At 46.3% G+C, this 17161-nt stretch overlaps 1 protein-coding gene across 1 annotated transcript in view; it reads right to left on the reverse strand.

Annotated features, from left to right (window-relative positions):
* Positions 1–12105, reverse strand: part of KCNK13 (potassium two pore domain channel subfamily K member 13) — a 91264-nt gene extending 79159 nt beyond the window's left edge. The window contains exons 1-2 of the mRNA XM_084792034.1: positions 11094–12105; positions 9655–10696 (exon numbers count right to left, since the gene is read on the reverse strand). Coding sequence (XP_084648160.1) covers positions 9655–9988 — 334 coding nt within the window. The 5' untranslated portion in view covers positions 9989–10696; positions 11094–12105. The remainder of the gene's footprint in view (positions 1–9654; positions 10697–11093) is intronic.
* Between the last annotated feature and the right edge of the window lie 5056 nt (positions 12106–17161).

Here is a 17161-nt window from a genome sequence, read left to right on the forward strand (position 1 = left end):
TGCTAACGCATGGCATTATATATATCCATGGCATAAAGGGGAGGATTGCAAGGCTCTCTTACTAGAGGCACAAAACAGTTCAGCTAAACACCAACTCCCTTTATTGTTTAAAGAAAGAAGAAACAGGTGGAAAGGAAGCTCGGCTCCCCAGGAAGGGCAGCTCTAGAACCAATAAGTCAGTGGTGGGAAACCGAAGTTTTCCTCCCAAGAGAAGGAGGAAGTAAGATGTCCATTCTCATCGTTTCTGTTCAGCGCTGTGCTCAAGACTCCAGTCAGGGATGAAATTAAAGTATAAAATTTCCAGACTGGAAAGAGATAATTAAAACTATCTCTATTTAAAAATGCTACAATCTCCTGTATAGAAAACCACTAAAATGTGAACAGAGCAGATACGTGAGCACAGCAAGTTCACAGAATTCAAAATGAAGTTGATGATGCAAAAGCCAAGTCCACTCCTGTACATCTGCACTAAAGTAAATCCAAAGAGAATTAAGCAAGGGGTATTATTAAGGATAAAATAATTGAAAAGAAATTAACCAAAAAAAAAAAAAAAGTAAAACACACACTCTGAAGACTGCAAAACACTGTGGAGGGGAAAAAAGAGATCTGAATAAAAGAGAGGGGCAGCTAATAGTCACAGACTGGAAAACAGCACATTGCCGAATGGAAGGAAATAGTCCCCAGCTACAGACAGCACAGGGTTTCTCTACAGAAAGGAACAAGATGATCTCAGATTTCTCATGGATGTTTAAGGAACTCAGAAAGGCTAAGAATAGTTTTAAGAAAGAAGAACAATGCTGGGGAGAGACCTCCCCCTTCCTAATTTCATAACCTACTACAAAGTGTTCATACCCAAGGCACTGGCATAAAGGGAACCTATATGTTGACAGAGAAAAATACAGTCCAGGAATCAACCCTCACACTTGTGGTTAATTGATTTCTGACAGTGGTGTGTGGGTGGGGTGGGGGATAATGGTGACAGTCTTTCCAGTAAATGTTTCTGGAACTTGTGAACTTCCACTTGTGGATGAGGGTAGATTGACATCTCATGCCATATGCAAGTGTTAACTCAAAATGGACCGGCAACCGGAAGGTAAGAGCAAAACTACAAATCACCAGAAGAAAACAGGCACAATTCTTCATGACCTGAATTAGACAATGGCTTCTTAGCCAACAGTAACAGCATACACAACAAAAGAAAAAAAAATATAGAAGCTTCAGAGATGGCTCTGCTAGCAAGAGCATGGATTGCTTTTCCAGAGGACTCAGGTTCGATTCCTAGCTCCCACTAGTTATTCCAGTTCAGAGGGTGTCCAGATGCCCCTTCTGGACTCTGCAGGCACTGTAAGCAGGTAGTGTACAGCCATATGAGCAGGCAAAATGCCCATACACATGAAATAACAATAATAAAGAAACATTTTTTAAAAACAGATATATTGGCTGGTAGCACAATTTAAACCTTCTTTGTGTTTCCAGAGACATTTAGAAGTGAGAGAAAAGACAACCAATATACACATCCTATTTGATGAGGGTCTTGAATCTAAAACACACACAGCACATTTACAGTTTCTAGTACAAGGATAGATAATCCAGTTGAAAACAGGCAAGGGATGTGAATAGATATTTGTTTCAAAAAAGTCTGCACAGCGTTAGCTGTGGCGATGCACACCTATATCCCCAGTTCTTGGGAGACGAGGTGGTAGAATTGTGAGTCCGTGGCTAGCTTGGAGTACACAGTGAAGCCCTTGATGTAATACACACATACACAAGAGCTACACAGATGGCCATTAAAAACACAAGATGTTCCTCAACATTACCTGCCATTACGGAATGCCAATCAAATCTACAGTAAGATTCCATTCCACGCACCTGTGCGATGGGGGCGAAATGCTCGACCTCCTTAGTCATCAGAGAAATGCAAATCAAAACGACACTGAGATTCCATCTTACACCCATCAGAATGGCTAAGATCAATAACTCAACTGACACCTCATGCTGGCGAGGGTGTGGAGAAAGAGGAACACTCCTGCATTGCTGGTGGGAATGCAAACTAGTACAACCACTTTGGAAAGCTATCTGGTGCTTTCTCAGAAAAATGGGAATAGGGCTTCCTCAAGACCCAGCTATTCCACTCCTTGGAATATACCCAGAGGATGTACTACCACACAACAGGGACATATGCTCAACCATGTTCATAGCTGCCTTATTCATAATAGCCAGAACTTGGAAACAACCTACGTGTCCCTCAACAGAAGAATGGATAAAGAAACTGTGGTACATTTACACTATGGAATACTACTCAGCTATTAAAAACAAGGAATTTCCAAAATTTGTGGACAAATGGATTGAACTAGAAATTGTCATAATGAGTGAGTTCACACAGAAGCAAAAAGAGCTAAATGGTATATACTCACTTATATCGAGACACTAGCCCAAGGTGTACGTCCCCATGAAAAACTGTACCTACCAGAATAATGGGTAAGAGGGGAGGACATCCTATTGAAACTTTAGGTGTGAGAAGCCTGGGAGAAAGAGGAAATGGAAGGATCCAGTGGGTCCTGGAAAACTACAGGCGAGTCTGGGCCCTGGGGTCCTCCGCAAACTGTGGCAACAGCCAAGGAAAAAATAGGCAGTAAAAACCTTGAACCCCTACCCGGACTAGCCGATGGACATTCTCCACTGTTGAGTGGAGAAGAAGATCTAACTCTCACACAAACTCTGGTGCCCCATATTTGATCATGTCCCTTGGATGGAGATGCCTGGTGGCACTCAGAGGAAAGATAATAGGTCACCAAGGAGAGACTTGATACCGTATGAGCATATTCAGGGGGAGGAGATCCCCCTCAGACACAGACATAGGGGAGGGGAGTAGTGGGGGGAAGTGGGAGGAAGGGAGGGATGGGAGGATACATGGGATGGGCTAACAACTGAGATGTAATATGTATAAATTAATAAAAATGTATTAAAAAAAAAAAGAGCATTGAAAGTGTTGAGGATGGTGATGTGGAGAACAAAGGCAGAAGGCTCTGCCAAACTGATGGCCCCCTGGGACTGTAGTGCAGCTCTGGACACAGGCCTCAGCACTTGTGGTGTTAAAGAACACATTCCTGTGGGTCTCTGCTGCTGCTGTTGGCATTTCTTGCTGCAGGCAAACCCAGTGCCACCTGAAACTGCTCACCTTGTCATTTTTTTCCTCCTCTGTAACTACAAGCACAAAGACTGGCACTGCAGGCAGTGGAAGGGAGCAATGTTGCCTGAAGGCTGAGGTGCCAGCACAGGTGTAAGTACAGGAGAGGCCCCAGGCTCAGGTACAGAAGCAGCAGGTGCATGCACAGCTGTTGTCTCTTTTTCTCCTGCTTCACTCAATGCTAAATGGGGCATTATTTCCAGACTGCACAGGAAAAGTAACTCTCCTGAAGGTTCGTTTTCTTGCGTTACTTTCCATTTTGAAAGCAGAAGCAAAGCTTGAGACTAATCTAATGATGCTGAGTAAAAGACCAGGCAAGGCCACTGGTGTGGAGGCACAAGAAGGAAGGAGCTGGAGGCGAGATGGAGCTGTGGAGAAAGAAACATTCTTCCTGGGCCCTGCGGTGCATGCCTGCAGTCCCAGCACTTGGGAGACTAAAGCAGAAAAGTTTGCTGCAAGTTTGAGGCCCGCCTGGACCACATAGCAAATTCCAAGAGCCTGGACTACAGAGTAAGATCCTGTCTCAAAAACTAAGAAATGAAGGGAAGGAGGGATGAAGGGAGAAAGGAAGGGAGGAAGTCAGTAAGGAAGCAAGGGAGGGAGGGGAGGAAGGGAAGGAGGGAGGGAGGGAGGGAGGGAGGAAGGGAGGAAGGGAGAGAGGGAGGGAGGGAGGGAGGAAGGAAGGAAGGAAAGAAGGAAGGAAGGAAGGGTCTGGTGGCACAGGACTGTAATCCCAGCTACCCAGGAGGCTAAAATAAGAATCAAGATGAAGGCCAGACTAGGCTACAGTGATTTCTAGTTCAGCTTGAGCAATTTAACAAGGCTCTGTCTCAAAATGAGGAGAACAGAAAGGATTAGGAATACAGCTCAGTGACAGGGAGGAGGGGGAGGAGGAGGAGGAGGAGGAGGAGGAGGAGGAGGAGGAGGAGGCGAGAGATGCTAGTGATGATGAGGGTCCTTAGGAGCGTGATGAAGAAGGCCAGGAAAGGGTGGACTCTCAGCTACTAGATACGAGGATCCCAGGAAGGTTTGGAAATGGTTTTTCTGAAGAATGTGAGACAAGGACTTGGGAGGCTGGCAGCTGGGGATGGTGGCCAAAAGGCTCTGCATTGTTCAGAAAAGGCATCTCGGTTTTATCTACAAACATGAGGAATAGTGGTAGAGATGGCTTTTGGCCTCGGGTGGTTGAGTTCTGTCTTGATCATTCTTAGAATGACCAAAAGAAGAACTCTCCTACCAGAGTAGAAAATCAACACTGAAGAGAAAAACAGGCATGGATAGAATGAAGAAGGACAATAGAAAAGAAACCAAGTAGGAAATGTGCCAAGTTTTCATAAACATAGAAAAATACGGAGCTCATTGAAAATAAAAGTACAAAAACATGCTAAGTGGTTACTTAAATAAAAAATTGCTCAGCTGGGCACGGTGGTGTACATCTTTGATCCCAGCACTCTGGGAGGCAGAGGCACGTGGATCTCTGTGAATTTGAAGCCAGGCTGGTCTACAAAACAAGTCCAGGACTGCCAGGGTTACATAGAGAAACTCTGTCTCGAAAAACCAAAACCAACGAACCAACCAAGCAAACAAACAAAAACTACTGATGATGACAACTACAGCAGTGGTTTAAAAGTCAACAAACATTTGTTCACCTGACACAGAACTTTAACTCCATGTTTAGATGTTTAAAATGGCCCTTAGCATGCAGCATGAAGAGGGAGCAAGGTTAGCATTGATGACAATAGCAACGCTATGCCAGTGGTGGAATTACTGGCAAAAAGTCTGACGGATGTATATGCCTGGAAACACAGTAAAACACTGTCATTCATGTGCTTATAAGAATTAAAGACTTGTTGGGGGGAGGACGGGTCAATGTTCCTTCCAGCTCCAAAAATGTGCGATATAAGAGGAAAACTGGCTCGAATATATACAGGTTCTGGGACACAGAGAAATGTTCAAAGAAGAAAGCAGAGAATTGTACAACATGCACATCCTCTGATCATTATGTGATAATTTTAGCAATAAATCAAAGCATAATTACAGAGCCAACCTCACAGAACCTTTAAAAAGCAATCTTTTTGAATAACATTTGAAATGAGTTAAACAGCTACATAGAGAATGGGCGAGAATATTTATCTTAGCCACGGAAAGGATGTGAATTGTGAAAAACTAGGAAAAATACTCTGTCAATCAAATAAGCATTTTTTTTCTACACCAAACATTCAAATCAGTAAGAAGGTACTTGAATAAAAATTTTTATCCAATTGATTCTCTCTGTCTCTGTCTCTCGTGTGTGTGTGTGTGTGTGTGTGTGTGTGAGAGAGAGAGAGAGAGAGAGAGAGAGAGAGAGAGAGAGAGAGAGAGAGAGAGAGAGAGAGCAGCTTCCTGCCATCTCATCACAAGGGAAGGGAGCCCTTAGCCTTGAAGAATGACTTTAACATAGGACAGAGAACCCCACAAACTCCTCAGAACAGTTTGAAAGCCACTTCAACGGTCAGGTCATTGGTTCAGTATCACCACGATATCTAACAGCTGCTTAAGCCAAGGGAAATCCCAAGACACAGAAACGCTGGGTACCAATATTCCAAGAACTGACAGGAAGCATCAGGAAGTGACTCTAGGATCTGTGGGGAGACAGTGGTAGAAGGACAGACATTGCCAACCATCATGGTAATCTGATGGGGACTGGGAAACATGATGCTGGGAGGTGTCAGTCTTTTGTTACATGGCAGATTTCACCCAAACCTTGTCCTGAATTGGCAGACACTAGGATTCACAAACTTTCCTGGGATCTGCTGTCGTCGTTGTCGTCGTCGTCGTCGTCATCATCATCATCATCATCATCATCATCATCATCATCATCATTATTTTAGGGCTCCTTAAAACCATCACAACTGAGGGAAAGGGACATGGTATTCAACGGAGGACCAATTCCTCCTAGAAAAATGGATCTCCAAGGAAGAAGAGGCTCAGGGGACAGTTCTAAGTGTCACCTTGAAAGGGAGCTCTACCTCACCTTCAGCTAAGTAACTTCCGACCCATCATAGAAGCTCCCTAAGTTCGGGACCCCCTACTTCTCAAGGCAGAGTGTGGCCAGCGCTATGGAGTTTCTGTAAGAGCTAAGTATGTACATACATGCTGTGTTTAGCCCTCAGAGGGCAGTCACATGATTCCACATTCATGGACACACATGTAAGTCTCAAGAGGGCACATATGACATCACATTAAAGGAAGGAAAAAGCAGAGTGGTGTGCGCACAGGGCTAAAGAGGTGTTGTGATAGTCAGAAGGGCTGAGAAAATGCATTTCCCTATCTCAGGGTGACCGAGAATTCTTCGTGAACTAGATTAGAGTAACCTGCAACATCAAGAGGCTGCAAAAGTGGCAAGAGCTTCCTGTCATCCTGTCCTAAGGGAAGGAAGGCCAGAATTCTCTCTCCTGGTACCCAAGTTCATCTGAGGCGGGGACTTCGCATCCTCACAGCTGTCTGGCTAGCATGGTCTTAAAGTTAGATAGAGAATGCCTGTGGTGAGGCTGCTCTCTCCAGGGCCCAGCTGCTCTCCCCCCAGTGCCCCGCACCCCATGTTATGCTCATTTATGATCTCTGGTTTACTGATTACCAGCATCCTCTATCCCCCAAGGAAAGGTGATCAATAAAAGAAATGCAGGCATGGTCAGACTAAGAACCCCAAGAGTTAATTAGCCTTCTAAAGATGGCTCTCAGGATAAAGGGGAGATGCACCATGCCTGCTGACAAGGCAGCACTGGAAAAATGCCTGACAATTCAGAAGGAAACATAGGGCTAGAGGGAGGGATAGAAAAAGAGAGGGGGGGATGGTGGTGGTGGGAAGGGGAGACCAGAGTGCTGGGGAGCGGGGAAGGAGAGTGGTGTCCTTCTGACAGGTGCTTCTTTGGGGGCCTGAACTCAGTGGTATCTTTCCCAGAGTCTGAAGAAGTTACACACTGATCACGTGCTCCCTCCTTTCTCTCTGTGCTTTGAAGGGGTCAGGGTTGATGGTGGCTGGCATCCTCCTAGAACTGTCCGGAGTTTAGAGACTCTGGGTAATAGGTTAAGTTAGAGTAAGCTAAAAGAAACAGGAGCGGTCATGCCACTTTTGAATACAGAGCAAAAAAGAGACGGTAAGAGGGGACCAGAAAGGACAGAAAGACAGAAGGCTCATGCCTGGGAAGACCTTAGGGGAGGGCTGTAGAGATCAGAAGCCGCAGAGCCACAGGGCAAGAAATAGCGTGTTTCTTTTGTGTCATAACAAGACAGCTTTAAATTTCCTTAAAGAAAACATAGGTTTTAGTTTTTCACTACTTTGGCCATTGGACTTGTCTTCTTTGAAAAGAAAACCACTTTCCATGGGACCTGAAGAATTATTTGGGCATCAAACCCGTCTCTTCTTCACAGAGAAAGGTGGGGAAAGGAAGAGACAACAGGCTAGATTTCAGAATTTTAAAAGAACAACCATTGAATATTAATATTAATATAATATCACGTATAATATATAATATTACTATTAATGTTTATATTACTATGAAGGAGTCCAGATGCAACAGGTTCAGGTGAACACAGGACTGGGATGTGGGGTAGTGAGAGTGAGAGCTGTGTCCTGGACAGGAATCTGATACCACAGTCCTGAAAGTTTCCAGGTAGGAAATGAGTAACTGACGAGATTCCAGCTTTTCAGAACGGCCAGTCTGCACATTGCTGTGAAGTCTTAGAAGGCAGCTCTCAAAGGAGGGAGCCTCTTGCCCTTCCCTTGAGTGGGCACAAACTCTCACTGGCAGCCCTTTCTCCTCAGCTAGAACTCTAAGGTGCACCTGCCATTGTTCCCACAGAAAAACATTTTAAAGTGCAGCTGGGACTCCTGCTGTGCCTGGAAATGGAGAGCCTCTCATCCTTGCAGGCTCTGGGTGGGAAAAGATGCTCTAAGCACAGGCACCAGGGCAAGGAAGCACTCAGAAAAGGCTGAACTGTGAAACTGCAGAAATGAAAATGGTTCCTCTTTCTAAATGACCAACAGTGAACCTTGGAGAAAAAAAAGATAGAACGACATAGGCTTGTAAGCTGGGTCACCAGGCTCGAAGCACTTGAGTACAGCACCTGTGTCCCTAGTCATGCCAGTCTTTTTTTTTTTTTTTTTTTTTTTTTTTTTTGCCTTGCTATTCACTGGCCAGCTGAAGTCATGGGTTCCTGGCTAATCTTCGGAAGTCTTTCTAGGCAAATCAGGTCTATAGCTTGAGGCTCCTGATTGAACGCCACCCTCCCCTCTGCCCCACGCCCCACCCTCCCTCCTCTGCCGCCGCCACCGCATGACATATCAAGGTGGCTCACCTGTCACCCATGCCACCTGCAAACACTTCTAGAGAGCACAGAGGCCCTGGCCGCTGAGTGCCCAGCACACATGTGCAGCTGCTGCCATGAGGTCGCGGGCAGTGGCGTCTGTGCCACTTCCTTTCTTCCTCTAGCCTTTCAGAGCCCCTCTTCTGCCACAGGCCTCTTTCTTTAGGACTTCTATATTACTTTCCCCAACCCACTCACTACTCAGCTATACACCAATGGTGAGCAGTCTTGGGGGGTGGGGTGTGCTGCACAAATCCTCCATTTCCCATCTCATTCTGTAGGGGAATAAAGGTATCACCGATGGTAGCCCACTACACCCTTCTCAAAATTTCCAGGGGCTCAGCTGCTCAGTTCCAACTTTTAATTAAGTTATTTATTATGAATATGATAATATATTCGTATTAAAAATATGAACTATGCTTCGTTTGCATAGTTGTAACTTCTTATCCCTGCTCCATTTCATCCGCCACCAGGCCTTCCTAGCAGTCCTTTCCCTAGTCTAAGCTCAAGCCAGCTTAGGAACTTCTGGATTCAAGTTTCCTCTGCCCCAGAATGCATAGGGTGCCCTTTTAGTCCCTAGCCCAAACCGTAGGAACTCAAACTGGCTAGACTCAAGGCCACTTTTCCCTGGTTCTTCCCGCAGGAAACAGATCCTATTCTTTGAGCCCCTAATTTACATTTCTCCCTCTTTCCAGGTAGGAATGCTGAGGGTCTCTCTGTAAGTTTGAAACCATGGTTTTCCTTTGAGCAGTGGCTTTGTGCAGTCAACACTCAGAAAAACGTCCTAGTTTTCTATCTCTGTGTAAATCCCCTCCCCCCCGCCCCGCCAGCCTCCAATCCACGGACTCAGCTCTGTCTCCTGATTCAGATGGGCTGTCTACAAAAGCGCTTCTCCAATTTAAGAACCACTCACATTCCTGGCGACTGGTTAGCAAACCGAGGCTGGTTCTGGTCTGGGGTAATTCTAATAAGCTCCTCGCTGTGCTTGGGATCCATTCACACCTGTTGGTCAGTCACAAAGGGATCCTTTGGTGCAACCCTGGCGCCCAAGGATGAGATGTTGGGTCCTGCGAAGGCCCAGGAAGTAGAGCCACTGAAGAGTGACCAGCCTGCTCACTTACCTATGGTAGACACCACTGTGCCCACGAAGTAGAAGGAGCCGGTGAAGTCCCAGCGAGGGCGCACGCTGTCCACGCGGATGCCCGCCCTGGTGGCTTCCTCGTAGTGGCGGAGGAAGCCTCGCAGCTCTTCGCGGCTCAGGTTGTGGCCGCGGCTGAAGTTGGCCAGGCGCTCTTCCCAGCGCTGCTTGGCCTGCAGCTCGTGAGCCAGCTCCAGCGCGGAGAAGACGGCGGCGCCGCCCAGCAGGTAGAGCACAAGGAGCCCCGCGAGCAGCAGGAAGCGCGCGTTGTCCTCATTCAGGTGGCCCGGGCTGCAGCCGCAACCGCGGCCGGCCATGGCACGGGAGGACAACCCCGTGGGGCCCGCTGCTCGCGGACTCGTGCCCACGCCCCTGGGAGGATCCGGCTCCGCCGACCCTTAGTCGGCTCCGGGTGCCCACTAGCCCATGCCCGCCGCGCGCTCCCGGAGGCGGCGTGGATCAACGTTCCTGTGGAGCCAGCTCCGCATGTCCGCCTGGACTCGTGGTTTCGAATCCGCTTTGTCGCTGCCGCCTCCCCCGTCCGTTTTGGAGTTCTCCTTAAGGCTGAAGACCAGAGAATCGGGGCGCGGGGTCAGCTTTGGCTTGGTACTAGGGTGCAGGCGCCTGGGATTCACCCGGGCTCCTAATCCTGTTCAGATTGGGGAGGGGGCGTGGCGCACCTTCAAGGCAAACTCCAGAGAACTTGAATTCATCTTGAAGAAAAGGTCGTGTGTCAAGAGAGAACCAGCGGGTAAACTGAGCGTCAAGGTGCGCGTTCCTTGGACCATCCTTTCTAGGCTGTGATGGCTGGGGCACAGGCTGTCCGCTGTCTTCCGTGCCTCTCCAGGTGTTGTGTATTAGTGAAGATGTCCTGTCGGGCCTCTATCTTCCAGAATCGCCGGGGCTTAGAGGCTGGAACCAGTTTGGGACAGGCACACGGAGGCAGGGGCAGTGAGAAGAGCCAGATCCGCGGGCTCGGATCTCCGCCAGGCACACAAGCTCCGCGGCAGCACGAGGGAGGGCCGCTGTGGGGAGGAGAGCAGAGGGGGAGGTTGAAACAGCGAAGGAAGTTAGGAGCATCCTCCCAAGCAGTCTTCCTTGACTTCCCCCTAACCAGAGCCTCTAGGCCCTGCACTCGGCGTTCTCTGTCGCCACGTGTCCGCCCTGCCAGCCCTGTTCCCGGAGAGCCGGACAAGGACAGCGGCCAGAAGAGTTCCATCTCTTCCACCCGGGTTTGATTAGACAATCGGCTCCGTGGTTCTTTGCGCAGTCGAAGACTCAGCGCCGAGTGCTCCTAGCTACAATAAGCAAGCCAGCAGGAAGACTCTCCAGAGAACCTCTGGGGCACCCACCCAGAGACCCCCAACTTGTAACGAACGTAGGAGCTGTCGCCACCCTCAGGTCTCACCTCCCCAAACGCACCTGCTCCGTGGGGTAGGTTCAGGATGGCCCCTGGGTCCGCTTCTCAAGCAAGCTTGCCCTGCCCAATGGGAGCTGGAAGCATTAGTCCGTGCCCAGCGCTGCCTTCTCTGCGGGGAGTGCTCAGACACTGCAACAGGTGGAGCCCTGCTGCTGCCAACCGCAGCGGTTCTACCCGCTGCCCGCCTCCTGGCCTCAGGACCAGTCTCCTGCGTTCGTCTTCGCTGGCGCTCGCCCAGAGCTCGGAAGGCTAACCTCCGAGCAGCGCTGCTCCCACGCGGTGTGCAGATCCCTAGAGTGGTTGCCTAAGAGCGAGTCGAGAGGCTCGATGGTCTGCGTGGGTCCCTCTGGGGCCAGAAGAGGGCGCTGTGTGCCCTTTAGCCACACCTGGTCCCCAGCGGTTTACCCAGTCTGCACTGATGACTGCACAGGGAGCGAATATATCTGCCTGCGTGAAGGAATGGATTCATAGCCACCCGCGATCTAAATAGAATTTCTCTGTCTTTGGAAAGAGTGGTCCCAGGAGACCCACCCACGATGCTCGCCAGAAACAGAACTATTCTGTTGAATAGATGCAAATGTTTTTCGTGAGAGTAACTGGCAGTTCATCTTACATTGTGTCTCCTGGAGAGGAATAGCTTTAGAGGGTACTGAGTACACGCCCAGGGTGAGTATCCCAGTCACCTTTACTAGTTTAAGAAAAATGTCAAGTACATCAAACTTGAATGAATTGTTCTACGATACCACACACCACCACCTAGGTTCTACAGGTGACAGTTTACTGTCCCTTCCAATTCATCAACCCATTTAGGTAGGATGCGTTTTGAAAGGTTGTAGACATCTGCACACTTTCAACCCGTCTCCACCCAGTACTGGTCATTATTAAGAGTTCCAATTGCTGGGAGGTGGTGGCACACGCCTTTAATTCTAACACCCAGGAGGGAGAGGCAGGTGGATGTCTGAGAGTTCAAGGCTAATCTAGTCTACAGAGTGATTCCACAGCTACACACAGAGAAACCTTGTGGGAGGGAGGGTGGGGGGGGGGGAGAGAGAGGGGGGGGCGCGAGATGAGGCATTCTTGTGTTTGTGGTAAAATTGTATATAGTGACATGCAAATAAATTGTATATAGTGACATGCAAATGTACCATTAGGTGAGTTATGACAAATATGGATATCTTTGGGAGCCAAACGGTTGTCTGCCTCCCATATCACTAAGTGCCACCAACAGATCAAAGGTCTCACAAATATCTTCTTAGCAAACACTGCCCCCCCCCCCCATTCCTGCTGAGGTAACCACTGGTCTGATGTCTTTGTCTACCATGATTATTTCTCCTTTAGAGAACTTGGTTTTGCCTAGTCAGGTGTCCCGACTCATGAGCACCATAGTTACATACCTTGTGTGAAGTGTGTTTCTGAAGCGTATCCATGTTTACATGTCTCAGCCGCCATGTCATTGGCTCTTCATTGTTTGGATATGCCATCATCTTATTCATGCTTTATGACAGGGACTAGGAATGTGGGAAAATTCCATTTATCATAAATAAAACTGTTAGGAAACATGAATTCAATTAAAAAAAAAACCTGTCAGCAACATTCCTATCAGCTGTTTGTGGATATGTTTCTTATCTCTCGGGCAAACATCCAGCAGTGAACTGCTGAGTCATAGGCAAGGATTTATTTAGTTCTGGAAGAAGCTGCCTGCTGACATCATTTCAAAGTAGCGCTACTAACCAACACTGCAGTGCCCACATCCTACAGATATTTGGCATTTTAAGCCCACTGTCCACTGGCATATAAATTCATCTCATTGGGATTTTGTGTTTTCTGGATACCTAGTATACTGGACATTTGTATCTCTTTGTAAATGGTTGTAGTATTTGGCCCCACTTTTAAAAATTGGTCTTGGGACTGGGAAGATGCCTGAGTGCTCAGTGCTCATCACACAGGCATGAGGGCTTGAGTCAGCTCCCCAAAACACATATAAAAAGGTGGGCAGAGTGGTGGATAGCTGAAATCCCACACTTGCTGGCAGGCAGGGACAGGAAAGGCTGACTAGCCACGCCTCCCCAGCTAAATCAGCGAGTTCCACCCAATGCTGACCTCTGGTTTCCACATGCACACATACAACACACACACACACACACACACACACACACACACACACACACACACACACGTCCCTATTATTAAAGTGTAGTGTTTTTATGTGTCTAGGTTTTTCATTAGATGCATATTTTGCAGCTAATTTTTTCATCTATGGTATACCTACTTGTTTTAAAAAATGTTGCCTGACCAAAGTTTTTAACTTTAGTAAATTCCAATTTTCCACTCTGTGATGTTTGATACCCTTGTGCATTTAGAAATTATTGCTGCTTTCAAGGTTGTACATGGTTTTTCATTTCTCTCCCCTTGTTTGTATAGTTGGTCTGTGTGGTACAGAGTTAATTTCTTTATTGCACATGTGAGGGTTAAGGTTCATTTTCCCCAAAAGGATATCCACTTTGTCTAATGCCATTTATCAGGAAGGAAAGTAGGAATGCATTCATTTCAGGAATCCCTTATTTTGTCTGTTATCCGTTTACCCAGCTGTTATGCCAATAAAAAGCATTTAAATTAATTTTATAGGTCTTGAAGTCATGAAAAGCGCGGTCTCCAACTTAGCTCCTCTTTGTCAATATTTCTTTGCATGTAATGAATTGTTTCCATTTTAAAAATCAAAGAACTGGTTTTTAGACAGACATTTTAAACAGGCACAGAAAAAGGTCTATGCTATCTTCACTAAGACTGTGTTAACTTGCTTTGGGAAGAAGTGGCATTTTGAGGATTCATGAGTGAGACCTATCTCTGCATATATGTAGATCTCCCTAGTTGTTACAGGACAGAGATCTTGCACATCTTTTGTGAATTTATCATAAGGAATTGTTTGTTCTCTTGATTGTATGGTGTATAGAAATTCAAATGTTTTATCTTTTCATGTTTTCTATTGCATCCTATAAACTTGCTGTATTTATTGATTAGTTATAATGGCCCTTTAGGCGTTTCTATGTACATAACTATGTCATCTGAAGCAAAGGTTCACTCAAATTAGAAGGAACATCACTCATCTCCTCCCAGTCCCACACCTCATCCTCCCATTCCATGCTTTCCTTCTTCTCAGAAAGGGGAGGCACCCAAGGGGTACCAATCTATCTGGCACCTCAAGTCAAAGCAGGACTAAGCACATCCTCTCCCACAAGGAAGCCCAGCTAGGGGAAAATGATCCAGTGGCAGGCAACAGAGTCGGAGACAGCCCCTACTCCCATTGCTAGGGGACCCATGTGTTGACCACACACATCTGCTTCGTATGTGGAGGAGTCGAGGTCCAGCCCATGGATGCTCTCTAGTTTGTGGTTTCTCTCTGTGAGCCCCATAGGCCCACATTAGTTGACTCTGTTAGTCTTTTTGTAGTGTCCTTGACCGTTCTGGCTCCTTCTATCTTTCCTCCCATTCTTCACTTAAAAAAAGAATCTTGTCTAAACACCCCCACAAACCAAACCAAAACAGGCTTTCTCTGTGAAGCTCTGGCTGACATGGAACTAACTCTGTAGACCAAGCTGACCTCAAACTCAAGAGATCTGCTTGTCCTCTGCCTCTTGCCAGAGCGCTGGAATTAAAGGTGTATGTCACCACTGGCCAGCCATAGATGCTCTTTTTGAAGGTGAAGACACTCTCCTTTATTTTTACTTTTCTGAAGTTTGTTCTTTTCCTTCTTTCTCTCACTCTTAAAAAAATAATAAAGCTGAGATGATTGTTGAATTTTGTCAAATGCTTTCTCTGTATCTACAATAGTCTTATGTTTTTTTCTTTCTTTCTTTCTTTCTTTCTTTTTTTTTTTTTTGGATTTTCAAGACAGAGTTTTTCTGTGTAGCCTTGGCTGTCTTGGACTCACTTTGTAGACCAGGTTGGCCTTAAACTCACAGCGATCCACCTGCCTCTGCCTCCCAAGTGCTGGGATTAAAGGCATGCACCACCATGCCCAGTAGTCTTATGTTTTCTTTATTCTGTTAATATGTTGGATTTCACCAATTTATTATTCACTATTTTTAGTTATGGATAAACTATAAAAAGTATCAACATTTAAAAGCATGGCATTTTTGAGATAACTTTTACTTGGGACTGTATTCCATTTTTATTTTATTTTTTTTACTTCTCTTTAAGTTTGCTTTTTGTTTTTTCAAGCTACTTATGGTTGGATGGCAAGACTACTGGTTTTTAGACTCTTACTTTAAAAGTCTTTTAATATTCATAACTGCATATAATTTGTTTGGACTAAGTCAACCTCCATCCTCCCACCATTTTTTTCCCTCCCAACTTCATGTACTCTTAAACAGACAGACACACAGACACACAGACTCCATTTCCCATTTAGTGGTGCTGTATGTACATGGTCTGGGACCATCCATGTACCAGAGGATGGGTAGACTCAGGGACTCCATCCCTGCGGCTACTCAGACAGGGGAGGGACTTCATGAAGTCCTCTCCTGTCCATGCTGGGACTCTGGTGGGTTCGGTCTTGTTCCAGTCTTGTCCTTGTGGCCCCAGGCACTGAGTTCACGTGTGCGATTGCTGCAGCATGTTTGGCAAATGCTGTCTTACTATACTTGTTTCCTCTGGCTCTTATAGTCTTCCTGCTTCCTCTTCTGTGATGGAATCTTTGTCACTAACAATTCCTTCTACTTTAAGTATTTTCCTGTTAGTTCAATGCTGCCTTCACTATCAACATTTATGGGGATGTAGTATTTTCATAATATTTTGCTAAAATATTTTTCTCCTATCCCTTGTGAATCATATGTAAATATTTTGCTTATTTTCAATTAAAAATATATTTCTAACGTATTTCATGTATACTCAGAGACTTCTTTTTTTGTTGTTTCCTTTTTTTTTTTTTTTTTTGAGACAGGATTTCTTTGTGTACCTCTGGCTGTTCTGGTACTTGATTTCTAAACCCGGCTGGCCTTGAACTCAGAGATCCACCTGCACCTGCCTCACAAGGGTTGGGATTAAAGGTGTGTGCCACCACACCAGACTAGAGACTTTTTTTTTTTAATGGTTCAGTCAGATGGTCTGAACCAAATGCTTTTCTGCAGCTGTAGGTGTGCAGGGCTCTGACAGCTTCAGTTTGGTAAAGGTGCTTTTTAGCTCCTCTTTTTGCCCTAGTGAATTCTATGGATTGCCAAAATAGAGGAATTGAAAACCACCAGCTAGGCCAGGGTGGTGGTGGTGTACGCCTTTAATCCTAGCACTTGGGAGGCAGAAGCAGGCGGATCTCTGAGTTCAAGGCCAACTTGGTCTAAAGAGTGAATTATAGGACAGCCAAGGCTGCACAGATAAACCCTGTCTTGAAAAACAAGGAGGAGGAAGAGGAGAAGAAAAAGGAGGAGGAGAAAGATCATCATCATCATCAACAACAACAACAAGAAAACCACCACCACCACCACCACAACAACAAGAGAACCTCAGCTATCATTGTGTCATTTCAAGCATTTGGAAGCAATAAGGAAACATATGTTTACTATATCCTCTTCATGTAGTGGTCTTTTGTTTATATAAGATGCCTTGCAGAGGACGTTATGTGATACTAACCCAGTCACAACAGTCTTCTCTTGCTGACATTTGCACAGTACCATTTCCAATCCATCTGCTTTTAACCTGTTCCTCTCTTTACATATTTAGGTCCTCACCTCTACTTTCTCCTTCACTAGCCATCAATTCATTGCTGCCTCTTGTCCCAGCCAATCAGCATGCTGACCTCAGCAGCTCCCAAGGCTGAGCCTGGAGGCAAGCCTTCCCATGAACGAAGGCCCTACTCAGGGTATCCAAAGGTCCTGTGGCCCTGGCAGCAGCTGTGACTCTTCAATGTACCCATTTTCCAGAAGCAAGCAGGGTTCAGCAGTCTGGAAGCAGTGCTATGGAAGACTGTTGGCTTCCAGGAGGCGAGGGTTTCCTTTTCCAAGCTGGTTGCTATGGTCTAAGAACTCTAGAGGCTGCCTAGCCCAGGCTTGCTTACCACTGGAGGACATAATGGAGTTTT

The sequence above is a fragment of the Acomys minous genome, assembly GCF_964271855.1.
Source record: "Acomys minous genome assembly, chromosome: 8".
NCBI classification, from domain to species: domain Eukaryota; kingdom Metazoa; phylum Chordata; class Mammalia; order Rodentia; family Muridae; genus Acomys; species Acomys minous.